This window comes from Xyrauchen texanus, chromosome 2, assembly GCF_025860055.1.
Source record: "Xyrauchen texanus isolate HMW12.3.18 chromosome 2, RBS_HiC_50CHRs, whole genome shotgun sequence".
In the NCBI taxonomy this organism is placed as follows: Eukaryota; Metazoa; Chordata; class Actinopteri; order Cypriniformes; family Catostomidae; genus Xyrauchen; species Xyrauchen texanus.
The window spans coordinates 63339100-63355079 of NC_068277.1; the positions used below are offsets into that span (position 1 = coordinate 63339100).

The window sequence follows — 15980 nt, forward strand, 5'->3', positions numbered from 1 at the left end:
AGAGCGCACTGGTGATGTCGGATGCTGAGGACTCGACTGGGCTGCTACCATCGGGTCTGCCCGCCCAGTCTGAGGACGATTCAGAGCTACTGGCCGCCGCGAGTATCGGGTTGGACTGGAACTCACCAGCCTCCCCTGAGCACTCGCGGATCGATGATTTGTTCTTAGGTTTGGGGTGTCGCCTATGGCCACACCCCCCACCGGTTCCTTTCTTCCCGCAGATGCATGGCAAACTCACAAGGTTGTGGTGGGCACATTTTGCTGCCCGAAACAGACTTCCTGGTTCGTCCACTCTCACTACCCTCGACGGCAGGGCGGCCCACGGGTACACGGAGGTCCCTCAGTTGGACAATGCAGTTACTATGCCTGTGCCCGCAAAACACCGCCACCTGGCGTCACCTGAGGGTGTCCCCCTGTGGCAGCGAAAGCCCAGGCTGCTCTGCTTGGACCTGCAAGCATTCTCTGTCAGCAAAACTTGCCTGGAGTTCAGTCTGGCAGATTCTCACGTGATCCTGAGACCCCAATCGGGCTATGTGCCCAAGGTTCCCACGACCACCTTCAGGAATCAGGTGGTGAACCTGCAAGCGCTGCCCCAGGAGGAGGCAGACCCAGCCCTGCCGTTGCTGTGTCCGGTGCGCGCTTTGCGCACCTACTTGGATCGCACGCAGAGCTTTAGACGCTCTAAGCAGCTCTTTGTCTCCTTTGGTGGACAGCGGAAAGCGAACAGTGTCTCCAAACAGAGGCTTGCCCACTGGATCGTGAACGCTACTGCATTGGCCTACCAGACGCAGGCCGTGCCCGCCCCCTTGCAGATTCGAGCACGCTCTACAAGGAGTGTGGCGTCCTCGTGGGTACTAGCAAATGGCATCTCTCTAGCAGACATCTGTAGAGCAGCGGGCTTTGCAAAACCTAATACCTTCACAAGTTTTTAAATTCTCCAGGTTGACCCGTATCGTCTCGTGTTCTTTCAGGTACAAAAAGGAAGAGTTCAGTAATACGGAACAGCTGGCCGGGTGTATCGCTTGAGTATAGCGCCTTTCCCCTCCTGAGATGAAAACGTGCTCTTTTACGCATCATAGTGTTTTCAGCTCCATCAAGCTGTGTTTGAATGCAAGAACACGTCCTGATCTTGAGCTGTCTGCTGTAGTTTGTTGCCTGTACTGCTGGAGTTGTGCTTACTGCCCCCTGCTGACTGACACTTGTGAAAAATGAAGGTGAACATTCCTTATTTTGTACCACATAATTTTTTATAGAATTAATCGTACTGAATTAACATGTTCAATTGACAGCCTTTAATAAATAAACAAGACAGATAGAACAGATTGCAAATGTACAAACTGCCAAATACAGTCCAACTGTTTGCTGTATTAGCGATCTACGCTAACAAAAAAACTTTCATAAAATAATTTTAAAAAACATTCAAATTGTGAACCAGCAAAAAAAGACATAAAGATCACATACCTGCAGGGGCTGAAAGGGAAAAAGCAAACATTAGCTCTTGTTAAGGTCAGATATTTCGCCGTAGACCTACCACGTAAAACAGTGAGTCGTGTGGTGGCGCTCGTCTCCCCAACACTGTTGGAGGCGACGCATTCATAAATAGCTTCATCACGAGGCGTCCGCAGCGGCTGGATTCTCAGCACGGAGCCTGAGCCATCATCGAACTCTATTACCTACAGGTGCGAGAAACACAATGAGTTACGAGAGTTTTTTTTGCTCAGCTGACGACAGATATTCATGCTCACACACACACACACACAGTCGCGCCTGACATAGCGTTTTAGACGAACAACACACATCGTGGAACTTTCAGACACAACCTTTAATTTACGAAACTTGAAGATCACAGGACACTGAAACAGTCTGGTTCAGTTCTACAGTCAGATTTGTAATTGCTCACCCTAACGCCAAGCACACACTGTAAGACTGGTCGACCTGCACACAATTAAGGTTGAAATCGAAATAATTAAAAGTTCATGGTGTGGAATTCTTAATAAAAGAAAGAAAAAGAAATAGTCTTCGTAAACTTTCATCAAAATGTCTTTCTCCACCTCTCATTCTACACCCAATTCTGTGGAATCAATCATGGATAGATTTTTCTCCTTGAAAATCCCATTCCACTTGGAAATTTGGCAGATTACAGAAGTAAAATGTGTATTGATCGGCGTTTCATGTTGACATTAAAGATTCCAATTCCTTGTTTGTGTGTTGTTGAAGGTATTGTGTGCTCTTTACATGGATCATGTTAGTCATGGACATGGTCTTACATTTCTTTCCTTTGTAATGGTAAAGTCATACACAGCTTAAGTTATTATTATTATTTTATTTTAAAAATTGTGTAGCTTTATTACAATTTGTAAAAAAAAATATTTCACATTTCAAAAATGCAATTCACCCAAAACAATCTCTTGAATACACCTCTTCTATGATGAGCATATTTTCAGTCATCTTAATATTTTTTCTGGGACTTAAAGTCAAAAATGTCATGTGTAACCGTCAGCACGGTTAAGGCAAAAAAAAAAAAGGCTTGAAAAGTCTCAAAGCTGAAATTCTTGAAAGAAGAACTGTTTGCATGAGTAGTACAGAGTAATATTTTACTATTATTGTTATTTTTGTCTCCCAATTTGGCATGCCCAAGTCCTCATGGTGGCGTAGTGACTCGCCTCAATCTGGGTGGCGGAGGATGAACCATCAATCCATGCATCTTATCATGTGGCTTGTTGAGTGTGTTACCATGGAGATGTAGCATGTGTGGAGGTTTCACGCTATTCTCCACGCCATCCACACACAACTCAACACACGCCCCACCGAGAGCGAGAACCACATTATAGCGACCACAAGGAGGTTACCCCATGTGACTCTACCCTCCATAGCAACCGGGCCAATCTGGTTGCTAAGGAGACCTGACTGGAGTCACTCAGCACGCCCCACCGAGAGCGAGAACCACATTATAGTAACCACAAGGAGGTTACCCCATGTGACTCTACCCTCCATAGCAACCGGGCCAATTTGGTTGCTAAGGAGACCTGGCTAGAGTCACTCAGCACGCCCTGGATTCAAACTCAGGACTCCAGGTGTGGATTATTAATATTATTTTTAAATAAGCAGTGAAACAATTTCAAATTTGAATTAAAATATTAATTGAATTTGGAAATGTATAAAATTATAGTCATGTGGTGTCACTAACATGCAAGTAACCATTTTGTTGTCATGTAACAAAAATAAATAAAAAAATATATATACACACAATATCGGTCAAATGTTTTGAAACACTTGCCTGAAATGTTTCTCATGATCTTAAAAACCTTGATCTGAAAGTGTATGCTTAAATATTTTAAATCAAATTTGTAGACAAAAATATAATTTCTAAAAATGTACTAACATTAATTTATTTATTTTTTTAAATGGATGACTTGGACTGAATAATAAAGAGAAGCAGCCAATAAGTGCCCAACACAGATACTAAAATATAACACAGTTTTGATTTATTTTGGATTTTGTTTAGTCACAGCATAATTCCCATATTTCCAATTATGTTATTCCATAGTTCCCCTTCTGTCGCTCTCTCCACGTTGTGTCGGTAGAGTGCTTTCTGGATGCGGTAGAGTGCTTTCCGCTTCAGACGGCCACAGGCCTGTCTCGTGTGTTTGGGCAGCGATCACACCGAGGCGGCGTTTGTGGATGGTTCATGTTCTCACTGCGAGAAAGCAAGCCACCCCAGCTGCACCCCGCATTGCTCCTTCTTCCCACGGGATTGAGGACGGTGCGGTTGGCGCTGGGGGCAATTTGGGGGCGGCAGCGGGTGCAGTTTCGCCGGGTAACCCCCCGCGAACCTCCCGTTCCCCGACACGCTCGATGGTTTCCGTCTACGCTCGCGGCGATAGCAGCTCGCCTCACGGCCTGGCTGTCTATCCTCCCGAGTCCGAAGCAGATGAGCTCGCCGCTGCATCGGAGAGTGCGGCGTCTGATGCCGAGGACTCCCCTGGACTGCCACCTTTGGGCCAGCAGGCCCAGGCTGAGGCCGACGCTCAGATGTCCGACATGCTTGCCCGGGCCGCCATGAGCGTGGGGTTGGATTGGAACCCTCCATCCTCCCCACAGCCTTCACGGTTGGATGATTGGTTCCTGGGGGCGGCGCGCCGTTCGCGGCCTCGCATACCCCCGGTTCCTTTCTTCCCGGAGGTACATGATGAGCTGACGTCTAAGTGGAGAGCCCTGCTCTCCGCTCATCTAGGTGCCACCCGCTCCACTCTCACCACCCTCGACGGCGGAGAGCGCCACAGATACGGGGCGATTCCCCAGGTCGATAGGGCAGTTGCGTACCATCTATGCCCCGGTAGCCCTACCGCCTGGCGGGGCCACCCCGTACTCCCATCCAAGCCCTGTAGGACAACATCCTCGCTCAACGTGAAGGCCTACAGTGCGGCTGGACGCGCTGCCTCCGCCCTGCATGCGATGGCCCTCCTGCAAGTCCACCAGGCCAAAGCACTCAACATGCACGGGGTGGACCTGATCCTGATGTGCTGCAGGAACTGCGCTCAGCGACCAACCTCGCCTTGAGAGCGACGAAGACCACAGGCACTCGGACAGGCGATGGCCACCCTAGTGGTCCAGGAACGGCATCTTTGGCTCAATCTGGTCGAGATGCGTGTGGCTGATAAGAACCGCTTCCTGGACGCACCTGCCTCCCAGATTGGCCTTTTCGGCGACACTGTCGAGGACTTCGCCCAACAGTTCTCCGCGGTGGAGAAGCAGACGGAGGCCATCTCTCACATGATGCCCCGCAGCAGACCTGCCGCTACGGGCCCTGCCCCGTCTGCCTGCCGAGGGCATCCCCTGTGAAGAAACCAGCTCCTGCTCCGCCTCAACCCGGGCCCAGCTCTCAGCCCCAGCGTCGAGCACCCCGCAGGCGGCGCACGCCCCCTGTCTCACGAACTCCTCCAGGACCCGGAAGGCTCCCAAGCGTTCCTGAGACAGCCGACCCAGAGCCGAAGATGTTAGCTCCGGAGGTGGTAAGACCGCTCCGTCCCCCGGTGGAGGGCCGGGAAGAGAATCCTTTGTTTTTTCATGTTTCCACACCCCCTGACGGGGATGTGGTACCCACATTCTCATTAACAGAGCTATTTCCTTTGCCTCTGGGTCACCTGGCCCACAAATGCCGTTCTCACGGCAATCTGCTTTCAGATTATGACAGTCCCGGTACACCGGACGCGGCGATCCCGCCTTCCGCCTGCCCGCGACTGTCCCCCGGCCGGCCGGTTCAGACGAGTCCAGAGGACGCCAGTATCAGACCTCCTCCTCAGTCACGAACCAGCCCCCTGCTGGGTGCGCGGAGCAAGGTAAGTGCTTTGAGTCTATTCTCAGCACCTCAGCCTCGGGCGCAGCGAAGCCGCCCGGCGCTGCATTACCTGTTCCGCCCGCTGCGAGGCCCGCCGGGTACGTCCAAAATACTCGTCCCTTTGGTGCCCCTAACGCCAGAGCTGGGAAGCGTGGCTTTCGCTCCCCAATGCATCACGCTGGCTGCACGGACCATTCGACTCAGTTACGCCAATTCAGTTTGCCCGGCTCCCACCCCTCTTAGCCAAGGGTGCGGTAGAGCCCGTCCCTCCAACCGAAATGAGGAAGGGTTTCTACAGCCCTTACTTCATTGTACCCAAGAAAGGCGGCGGCTTACGACCAATCTTGGACCGGCGAGTTTTCAATCGGGCCTTGTTAAAACTCCCGTTCAAAATGCTCACGCAGAGAAATATTCTGGCTGGCGTTCAGCATCTAGATTGGTTCGCAGCGGTAGACCTGAAGGACGCGTACTTCCACGTCTCAATTCTGCCACGACACCAACCCTTCTTACGGTTCGCGTTCGACGGCCAGGCGTTTCAGTACAAAGTCCTCCCCTTCGGCCTGTCTCTGTCCCCTCGCGTCTTCACGAAGGTCGCAGAGGTGGCCCTTGCCCCGCTACAAGTAGCCGGCATCCGCAGAGACCAGGTGCTCCGGCACCTCAGCCGTTTGGGGCTTCAGGTCAACTGGGAAAAGAGCAAGCTCACTCCGGTTCAGAGCATCTCTTTTCTCGGGTTGGAGTTAGACTCAGTCTCAATGACAGCACGTCTCACGAGCGAGCGTGCTCAGTCGGTGCTGGACTGCCTCGCTTCCCTCAAGCCAGGCACAGTGGTCCCTCTAAAACTTTTCCAGAGGTTCCTGGGGCATATGGCATCCTCCGCGGCGGTCGCGCATCGCATCGGGTAAGGATCACCCCCGCCTGGATAAGGATCACCCCCGCCTGGGTAAGGATCACCCCCACCTGCCTCAAAACACTCCGACCCTGGACAGACCTCTGCTTTTTACGGGCAGGAGTGCCCCTGCAGCAGGTATCCCGACGCGTTCTGGTCACAACCGAGGCCTCCCGGTCCGGGTGGGGTGCCATGTACAGCGGGCACGCAGCAGCGGGCCATTGGAAAGGGGCCCCGCTGCATTAGCACATCAATTGCCTGGCGTTGCTGACCATCCTTCTTGCTCTCAGGAAGTTCCTCCCGTTAGTTCAGGACAAACATGTCCTTGTGAGATCGGACAGCACCACGGTGGTGGCATACATAAAGCGCCATGGCGGCGTACGCTCCCGCCACACGTCACAACTCGCCCACCATCTCCTCCTATGGAGCCAACAGCGACTCAAATCGCTGCGTGCCACTCACATCCCCGGCAAGCTCAACGTCGTAGCGGACGCGCTATCACGACAACGCCTGCCCGGCGGGGAGTGGAGGCTTCACCCCCAGTCGGTCCAGCTGATTTGGGAACGGTTTGGCAAGGCCCAGGTAGACCTGTTCGCCGCCCAGGAAACCTCCCACTGCCCGCTCTGGTACGCCCTAACAGAGGCTCCCCTCGGGACAAACGTGCTGGCATACAGCTGGCCCTCGGGGCTGCGCAAGTACGCATTTCCCCCAGTGAGCCTTCTTGCACCGGTGCTGTGCAAGGTCAGGGAGGACGAGGAGCAAGTCACGTTGGTGACCCCCTACTGGCCCACTCGGACTTGGTTCTCAGAACTCAAGCTCCTCACGACAGCTCCTCCCTGGCGAATTCCCCTGAGAAAGGACCTCCTCTCTCAGGGATGGGGCACGCTCTGGCACCCGCGCCCAGACCTCTGGAACCTCCACGTCTGGTCCCTGGACGGGACACGGAAGAGCTAGCCAGCTTACCGGCGACCATTGTGAATACCATCAACCAAGCCAGAGCCCCCTCTACCAGGCACCTTTACGCCCTAAAGTGGCACTTGTTCGCAGATTGGTGTTCTTCCTGAGCCAAAGACCCGCAGAGATGCGCGATTAGGTCAGTGCTTCTGTTCCTACAGGAGAGGCTGGACAGGAGGCTGTCCCCGTCCACCCTCAAGGTGTATGTTGCCGCTATCGCCGCCCACCACGATCCTGTAGACGGCAAGTCTTTGGGTAAGCACGACCTGATCCTCAGGTTCCTGAGAGGCGCCTGGAGGTTGAATCCCTCCCGGCCAGGCCTAGTTCCCTCCTGGGATCTCTCGGTAGTCTTGGCAGGACTCCAGAGACCTCCCTTCGAGCCGCTCGAATCAGTTGGACTCAGGGCCCTCTCTCTTAAGACGGCCCTGCTGATCGGCTTCGCCTCCATTAAGAGGGTCGGGGACCTGCAAGCGTTCTCTGTCAGCGACACTTGCCTGGAGTTCGGTCCGGCAGATACGTCTGTGATCCTAAGACCGCGACCGGGCTATGTGCCCAAGGTTCCTACCACACCATTCCGAGATCAGGTAGTGAACCTGCAACGCTGCCCCGGAGGAGGCAGACCCAGCCCTTTCGTTGCTGTGTCCAGTCGCGCCCTGCGCATTTACCTGGACCGCACACAGAGCACCAGACGCTCTGAGCAGCTCTTTGTCTGCTTTGGGGGACGGCAGAAAGGGAATGCCATCTCCAAACAGAGGCTCGCCCACTGGGTTGTTGACGCCATCACACTGGCTTATCACACCCAGGCCGTGCCCCTACCCTTACGGGTCCGAGCTCACTCAACAAGGGGTGTTGCGTCCTCGTGGGCACTGGCCAAGGGCACCTCCCTAGCAGACATCTGTAGAGCCGCGGGTTGGGCAACACCCAACACCTTCGCGAGGTTTTACAACCTCCGCGTTGAGTCGGTTGCATCTCGTGTTTTCTCAGGTCCGAGCCCGTAGAACTCGGTAACACGTAGACCGACCGACCGGCCGAGTGGATCGCTTGCGCCCAGTGCCCTTTTCCTAACGTCAAGGTAAAGTAGTGCGCCTTCTTCCCAGGGTGCCCCACTCCGAGTCGGGACCCTGGTCGATTCCTCCCCAGCCCTCCGGTTCCGCGGTTCAGCGGAGGAACTCGCCGACCCAAGCCACTGTGGGTATCCTGATGGCTACCCTGTACTGGTATAGGTGCTCCACAGGTAAAATAGAAGGCCTCCTGCACGGACGCCCCCTGTGCGTTTTTCCACGGTTCTGTCCCCTTACGAGCGGACCCCCGTGTCTCCCTTAGGCAGTTACAGCTGCCCCAGTCGCCGTGCTGTAGCAACTCCCCCCTTCGAGGCTGGGATCTACCATCGCACCATACTTTCCACACGAGCCCTAAGACGGCCGTGTGACGTGTCTACCACTTTTCCTCCCCAAGAAAAAGGGCAGGTGTGGTCTCCGCAGGGTCTGGTAAGACCCCCTTCCCTATATGCGTGTAAGGGCCGTGATTGCTCTATGCGAGAAACATAGAGAGAAAAGAGGCCCAGCCAGGCTGGCCCGTTCCCATGTTGGCAAACATCGCCTTGTTCCCCTCCCAGGGTAACTAGAAGGATCCCGATGTTCGTATGGGGCACTGGGGAAGGGTACGTGCAGCCGGGTACAGATGATGCGTGGCACTGGATGAATCCCTGCCCGCCTCTGTATCGGCAGTTCACGTACACGGTTCAGCACATGGCAAGATTGGAATGGGTCCCCTAGTGTCGCTTCTCCGACACAACGTGGAGAGAGCGACAGAAGGGGAACGTTTGGTTACGTATGTAACCTCCGTTCCCCGAGGGAGGGAACGACACATTGTGTCTTTCCTCCGCCATGTCACTGAACCGAGCCACTGTTGTGGCCGGACCATTTCCGGCTCCTCAGAAAAATCCTGAATGAACTCCCGTATTTGCGCCGCTTAAATACCTGTATGTCCGGGGGCGGGACATGCAAATACTGGCTGCCAACTCTCATTGGCCTTTTTTCATAGATCAGAGGTGGATATCGGCGCTCAAGAGAGACCCCTAGTGTCGCTTCTCCGACACAACGTGTCGTTCCCTCCCTCGGGGAACGGAGGTTACATACGTAACCAAACATTTTGATGACTTAACTATTATTCGAAAATGTGCAGAAAAAAATTTATTATAAAATATAATTATTAATATATATAATATAAAAAATAAATAATGAGTGTTTCAAAACTTTTGACCAGTAATGTATATATATATATATATATATATATATATATATGTTCAGATAATTTCATTCAGATTATTTGGTGTAAACCAGAGAAAATTTATTGATATAATTTCTTTTTATTTTTACCAAGAACTTTTTTTGAAGTGACGATTAATCTGTGTACACAGTATTTTTATAGCTCTTACTTGATGGTTACGCCACATGACACAAGTCATTTAATATCTATATCTATATATTTTATTTATTTATTTATTTATTTTTTAATATTATGAATTAGAGGTAGACTGATATATCAGTTTTGCCCATTCATTGGTGGCAATAGTTGAATTTTGAAACTATTGTTTATCGGCAAATATCTATGGTGTTCAGCTTGTAACATAGAACGGCTTATTTGAACAGCATAACAGCGGCCTCTATGAAATAAAACATTCACTGACCCTTCATGAGGAAATCTTTCATCATTGACAATATTTATCCATATTCCTCACTTCAGTACATATTTGATTGTTTTCATTAGTTAATGACGTGTTTTAAACTGAAGCGAGAGCAGCAAAGAAACATCCCACATCTGCAAACACAGTGTCTTCAACTCTATATCTTTTCAATATTAATAAACCTTATTTCTCATTAAATCTTATCTGGTGAAACACACACATGTGGTGAGCATATAGGCTAAATTTAGTAAATACTTAAATATCGAGCATTGTAATGGAGTCAAGTGTCCAACATTCCATAATGTTTTTTTAATTGAATTGTATTAATTTTGGACTCATGCAGGCTCTGAGTCTGTGCCCGTCCCAGTAAGAAAAGGCTAAGAAAAATATGTAAATTTTATAAATCAATAAAAAACTATATTTTTCATTGTTATTGTTATTGGTATCAGCAAAATCCACTATCGGTCAACATATACTGTAAATGATTTCAAAACATTGAGAAACCAACATATTACAAATATGACATTTAAATGAAAATGCAGTTTAAACTAGATTTTGAAAAGCATTTTTACGCTTGAAGGTTTTCCGCAAGTTTGCATCAATTTTTGACGTTTTTTGTCGCAGGTGAAAAGGTGACAGACTGCAGTGTGTGCTTGTGGTTTAAGAAGTCCAGCTCAAATGTTTGGAAAGGGCTTTTGATTTGTGTAAAATGTGCTATTTTTGTGGTATTGTTCAGGAAAGCTTGTTCATAAACCAGATGTTTCACAAGTAAAACCAGCTTGGCCACTTCGCTTTAACAGTGGGAAGTGACCGTAACTGTTAAATCCTGCCCACTCTTAAAGCTGACTGAAACATGAAACGGAGAACAATGATGTTACATCATAGGCACAAAAGTCAATAATGAACGACAGTGGACAGTCGATTAGCCTGACAAAGACCGATTCACGCTGGAATCACGAGACAAAGACGCTAACAAACAGATTTAGTTGGTGGCACAGCTATCGCTGAATTCAGTAGATACTCACAGAAACAACCAGGACAGCTTCTCCGTTTTAAAGATTTAAATACATCGGTCACACGTTGCGTCTTTTCTTTCATCGTCACTTCTCGTGTGAAGAATGGCCACACGCTCACACTCACACTCGCACACATGCGGTTTAAAGTGAATGCGGCACTAATGAAGCCGAGTGGAAATAGTTAAACAGTGTTTACACATGAGAGGCTCTGAGAGGTGACGTTAGCACACTAGCTGGCGTGTTGATAGCATGAAGCATGTAATGAACGCTGATAAGATTCAGTTTCTGCAGGCAAAAGACAAAGACGACCCAAAAGGGTCTGTTAGCCAAAAAGCTTCCATAGATTAGCCGAACATAAGAGTGAAGACTGCCAAGCGACAATATGACGCAGAAATGAATAAAATCTTATCAGTGTTCAGCCGTGATGCATTTGTTTATCATGCTCGTCTGAGGTAGCGATTCAAAAACAGAGAAATAAACATAGAAGTTTCAGCCGGGTAAGAGCTGCAGACGTGCACTGAGACGCATAACAGAGATAACAGGAAAGAAACACTTTCCAAGCGCACGTTTGACGGCAGCGGCATTCATTTCTTCCATTGAAGGTCGTTTTAGGATATCATGCCATCTGTAAGTCATTTCATCTTGTTTTCCAGTAAAAAGCTAAATTGTGCAGAGAATATACAGTGTATTTGATTAAGAATTTTTTACCCCATTTTTTTATTTTTTATTTGCTGTTTTAAACATAAACCTCATTTTTATTTTGTTGGGTTTATGTAAAAAAACAAAAAAACAATTGGGGTAAGAAAAATGTACTTAATTCATTCTCACATATTCTCTGAAAATCGAATGATGCAATTTAGCTTTTTCATTTATCTTGTTTTTGGTGATTCTCACAAAACCTGTCAAGAAAAAGTCCTGGTCAAATTTAACCACAAAAATCAATATAAATAAAATATAAAATAATATTTTGCATTAAGACCACTGAGATGTTTTGCATTGTGACATTATTTTCAGGACATTTGACTTCTACGATTCTATGCCATGTTTCTACTGTAGTACAGAATAACTCATGTTTTACAATGACTTCCTGAATTAAAACCAGTGCTGATATGAAAGGCAGTGCCACTATGATGTAATAATTTTCGATATATAGTAAATATAATTTCTTATTTGTTTCTTTGGTTTTGGAGTCAAACACGAGCAGGACCTGTTCAGTGAGAATCACCTGTTATAAGGATGTTCAAGATTACATTTCTGATTTGTCTGGTGTAAACATTGCCACGTGAATAATCATGCATGTTAACAGCTGGAGAATATGGTTAATGGCTGACTGTTAATGGGCGGATATATACGTAAAGCAGTGGGTGTGGCTTAATGGAGGCGTGGCTATCATTAGCATTCACTTTGTCGAGCATTTTACATCAGAACAATAGACCTAATACCTCAAAGCGCTGGTTGCTCACTCTCTTCCCCTTCTTGTTCCATACGATCTTGGGCCGCGGGTCGCCCGTTGCCTGACAGATGAAGGAGGCAACGCCACCCTGAACGCCCGTTTGATCGTTAGGGGTTCGTAAGAACTTTGGCGGTGCTGCAATAGAGAGAGAAAGAAAGAAAGCAGAGAAAGAGATGTGGTTACACAAGTGGAGTTTTTTTCAATTCAAGCAGATTATCCTCCGGAGGTCAGAGTTCGGGTGTCTTACACTCTTGGGGAGAAACTAGGTCACGGAACAGAGCAGAAACTGAATCAAAAATAAATACAATCAAATGAACAAAGAAATATGGATGTGGCGGTAATCCCATGATTCAACTGAGCATGAACATGACATGTTATACAGATTACAGAAAGAGAGAGAGAGTTTAGAGGCTTACATTGACATCAGCACATAGTACACACAGACATGTTTTTATTATGTCTGTCCAGACAATAAACATCAGACAGTGTTGTGACTACGCCTGAAGAATTCACAACAGTAACTTTTACATCAGTATATTCATTCTTTTATTATGATATTATTTTTCAGAAGCTCAGGATTTCACATTCTCAGGGTTCATTTTACATATTATAAATACTAATCTGTGTTTGCATGTTTAAAATAATTGAAAGTCATTTATATATATATATTAATATTTGGTATGTTACAGTCATTTTGCACAATTTGGTCCACTAAAATATATATATATATATATATATATATATATATATATATATATATATATATATATATATATATATATATATATATATATATATTTTCAGCTTAAATTATATGCCCTTTTTTCAATAAAATGTAAAAAAATTGAATACATTTAAAAGACATTTTCATCAAAAGGCAAAAACTACGACTAAAATAAAACAGTGAGAGAACGTTTGCACTGTTCAGTTCAATGATATTAATTCTTTTGGCCTTTACAGTTGTGAGCGGCTGTTTAGATATCGATATGGCCCATTAAACGACCAGTGACACTTATTAAAAGGTCATGTTTATTTACATTATTAATGCATTAGTTACTAACTATATACAGAATTGTATAGCATTAATTAATCTCAAACACAAATGACCACAAATACTGTACAACTGTTCATTGTTAATTCCTGTAAGTTCATAACTCATAAACTAATGTTAACATATTTAACTTTATAAATATACAAGCATATGTTGAAATGAGAAGTATTGTTCATGTATTTAATTAGTAACCCCGTGTGGCTGTATAAGGTGTACAAAGTGAGCCAGTGATTACAGGACGTGACAAATGCATCCCATAGTTGCTGTCTATAATTGGATCTGTGTGCAGGGTGTTACCACGACGACTAGAGGGATTTTACAGCGCAATCCAAAATATCTGCCAACGCCCCCGCCCATCTCTCTCTCTGTCTACTTCAAAGCGCAGTTCTCTCAGCATGTAAATACGTAAAATCGTATCTTCCTTGGCTGTCAGGATGGGTGTCATGCAGTTATCTGTGCGCACGCTGCGCCGTCGTGGAATACGACATCAAAGACGCGGCTGTCAGTGGATGTGCTCTAATGGCGTTTGGGGTCGACAGTAAATCCCGCTTAACGGCTGGCGCTGTACATCACCACATGAGCAGAGAAATTGCTTTTTGCTTTAAAACAGAGAGCGAGAGGGAGGGAGTTAAGGCTCAAATATGAAGACACATGTTCTTACTGTAATCGAGCTGTTTTAATATGACATATTAAAGGCCTGTGAAAGCATAAAGCCAACAGACACTAAAAAGTCGGTTGTGTGTGTGTGTGTGTGTGTGTGTGTGTGTGTGTGTTTTGTAGCACTGGCGGCGTCCTGTTATCTTGAAAAGTATTATTAGAGTGAGACTACACTAATATTTCTGCAGTATTTCAAGTTATTTGATCAGACTATAAAAAATGACTACGTTTTTACACAAAATAAATAAATACAAAATACCTCTTGAATGCAATAATAATGTAAGAATGTCTTGTGACAACAATGTAGCTTATTACGGTTCGAAATTAAATCATGAGTATTGTTTCACTTGGTATGTACAAAAGTAAGCAGTATACACTAGAGGTAGACAATATATCGCTTTTACACATTAATCAGTGGCGAAAGTCTGGACCTATCGGTGATCTGCAAAAATCAAAGCCTATAGTTGCCAATAGGCGCTGGAAAAGTCTACAGTTAGAGCAACTTCAATGCAAATTTTGGAATGTCCAATTCCCAATGTACACACGAAGTCCTCGTGACGGCACAGTGATTTGCCTCAGTCTGGGTGGCAGATGATGAATCCCAGCTGCCTCCGCATCTGAGACCATCTACTCAACCGTCTACTCTACTGCTCTTATCACGTGGCTCACTGGGCACGCCATCGCAGAGGCAAAGCGCATGTGGAGGCTTCACACCACCCACTGCAGCAACCACGCCCAACTCACCACGTGCCCCACCATGAGCGAACCACCTTACAGCGATCCGATGACTCTACCCTCCCTAGCAACAGGGCCAATTTGGCTGCCAACAGGGCTTTTACATAGCAACTGGCCCTAAAGTTGTTGGGGGGAGGCTTAGCAAAAAGTTGTTGGGATTGTGTATGTGTTCACTGTCCTTTTCTGCATATCGCAACGCTGTTTTGTGGTCTGTTCTGCATAATGCAGCGGCTCATTTTAGCTTATCACGGCCCATTCGGTTCATTTCACCGCCGATCCACCAGCCCGCTCGTTTCTTCCGATGGCAAGTATGCCCCTGATTGGCCCCAAAGTGCATCAGCCCGCAGTGAAAATGCCTGGTATGCAAGACTACCAGTCCAGCCCTGGTTGCCAAGGAGACCTGGCTGGAGTCACTCAGCACACCCTCGGATTCGAACCAGCGAACTCCAGGAGTGGTAGCCAGCATTTTTACCACAGAGATACCCGGGTCACCCAAATGTGGTTATTTTGATCAGTTATTCAGTGTTGTAAATTAAACCAAGGATATGAAAAGAAAAATGTGACTGTTTGGAAATGTGCCACGTCAGCACATACATTGTGTCTCCAACTTCATATTTTATGAATAATAATAAAAAACCTAATCTGGTGAAATATATATATATATATATATATATATATATATATATATATATATATATATATATATATATATATATATATATATATATATATTTACAAAGTCCTTAATGTGGTGGACACATTAATGTGGTGGACACAATTTGGTAAAGAGCTAAACGTAAAGTATTGTAACAGAGCCAAGTCTCTGTCATTTCAAAATAAGAGTCCTAATATAAGTGTATTTCGAGCTTGTTCATACTCATATGTTTTTATTGGGTTATTGGTTCCACAATAATACACTGCATCTGGCATTTTAGACTCTTGGTTATAATAAGGAAAGGATAAGAAAATTATTTTTGTGAATCAATTTTAAAAACTATCGGCCAATGAATCTATTATCGGTCTTTTTCACCAACTCCATTATTGGAATCTGCAAAATCCACTAACGGTTGACCTGTAGTATACAGTATATACTGCACCATATGCAGTAAGTAATATGCTATTATTCCATTCCCAACAAGTAAAACTGTGTGCGTGTGAGTGCGTGTGTGTGTGTGTGTGTGTGTGTGTGTGTGTGTGTGTGTGT

At 46.7% G+C, this 15980-nt stretch overlaps 1 protein-coding gene across 6 annotated transcripts in view; it reads right to left on the reverse strand.

The window, feature by feature from the left end:
- LOC127661044 (receptor-type tyrosine-protein phosphatase delta-like) overlaps positions 1–15980 on the reverse strand; it is a 228371-nt gene that overhangs the window by 156842 nt on the left and 55549 nt on the right. For all 6 annotated transcript variants that reach the window (XM_052151632.1, XM_052151611.1, XM_052151604.1 and 3 more), the window contains exons 3-4: positions 12323–12468; positions 1532–1673 (exon numbers count right to left, since the gene is read on the reverse strand). In XM_052151632.1, the coding sequence (XP_052007592.1) occupies positions 1532–1673; positions 12323–12468 (288 nt within the window). The remainder of the gene's footprint in view (positions 1–1531; positions 1674–12322; positions 12469–15980) is intronic.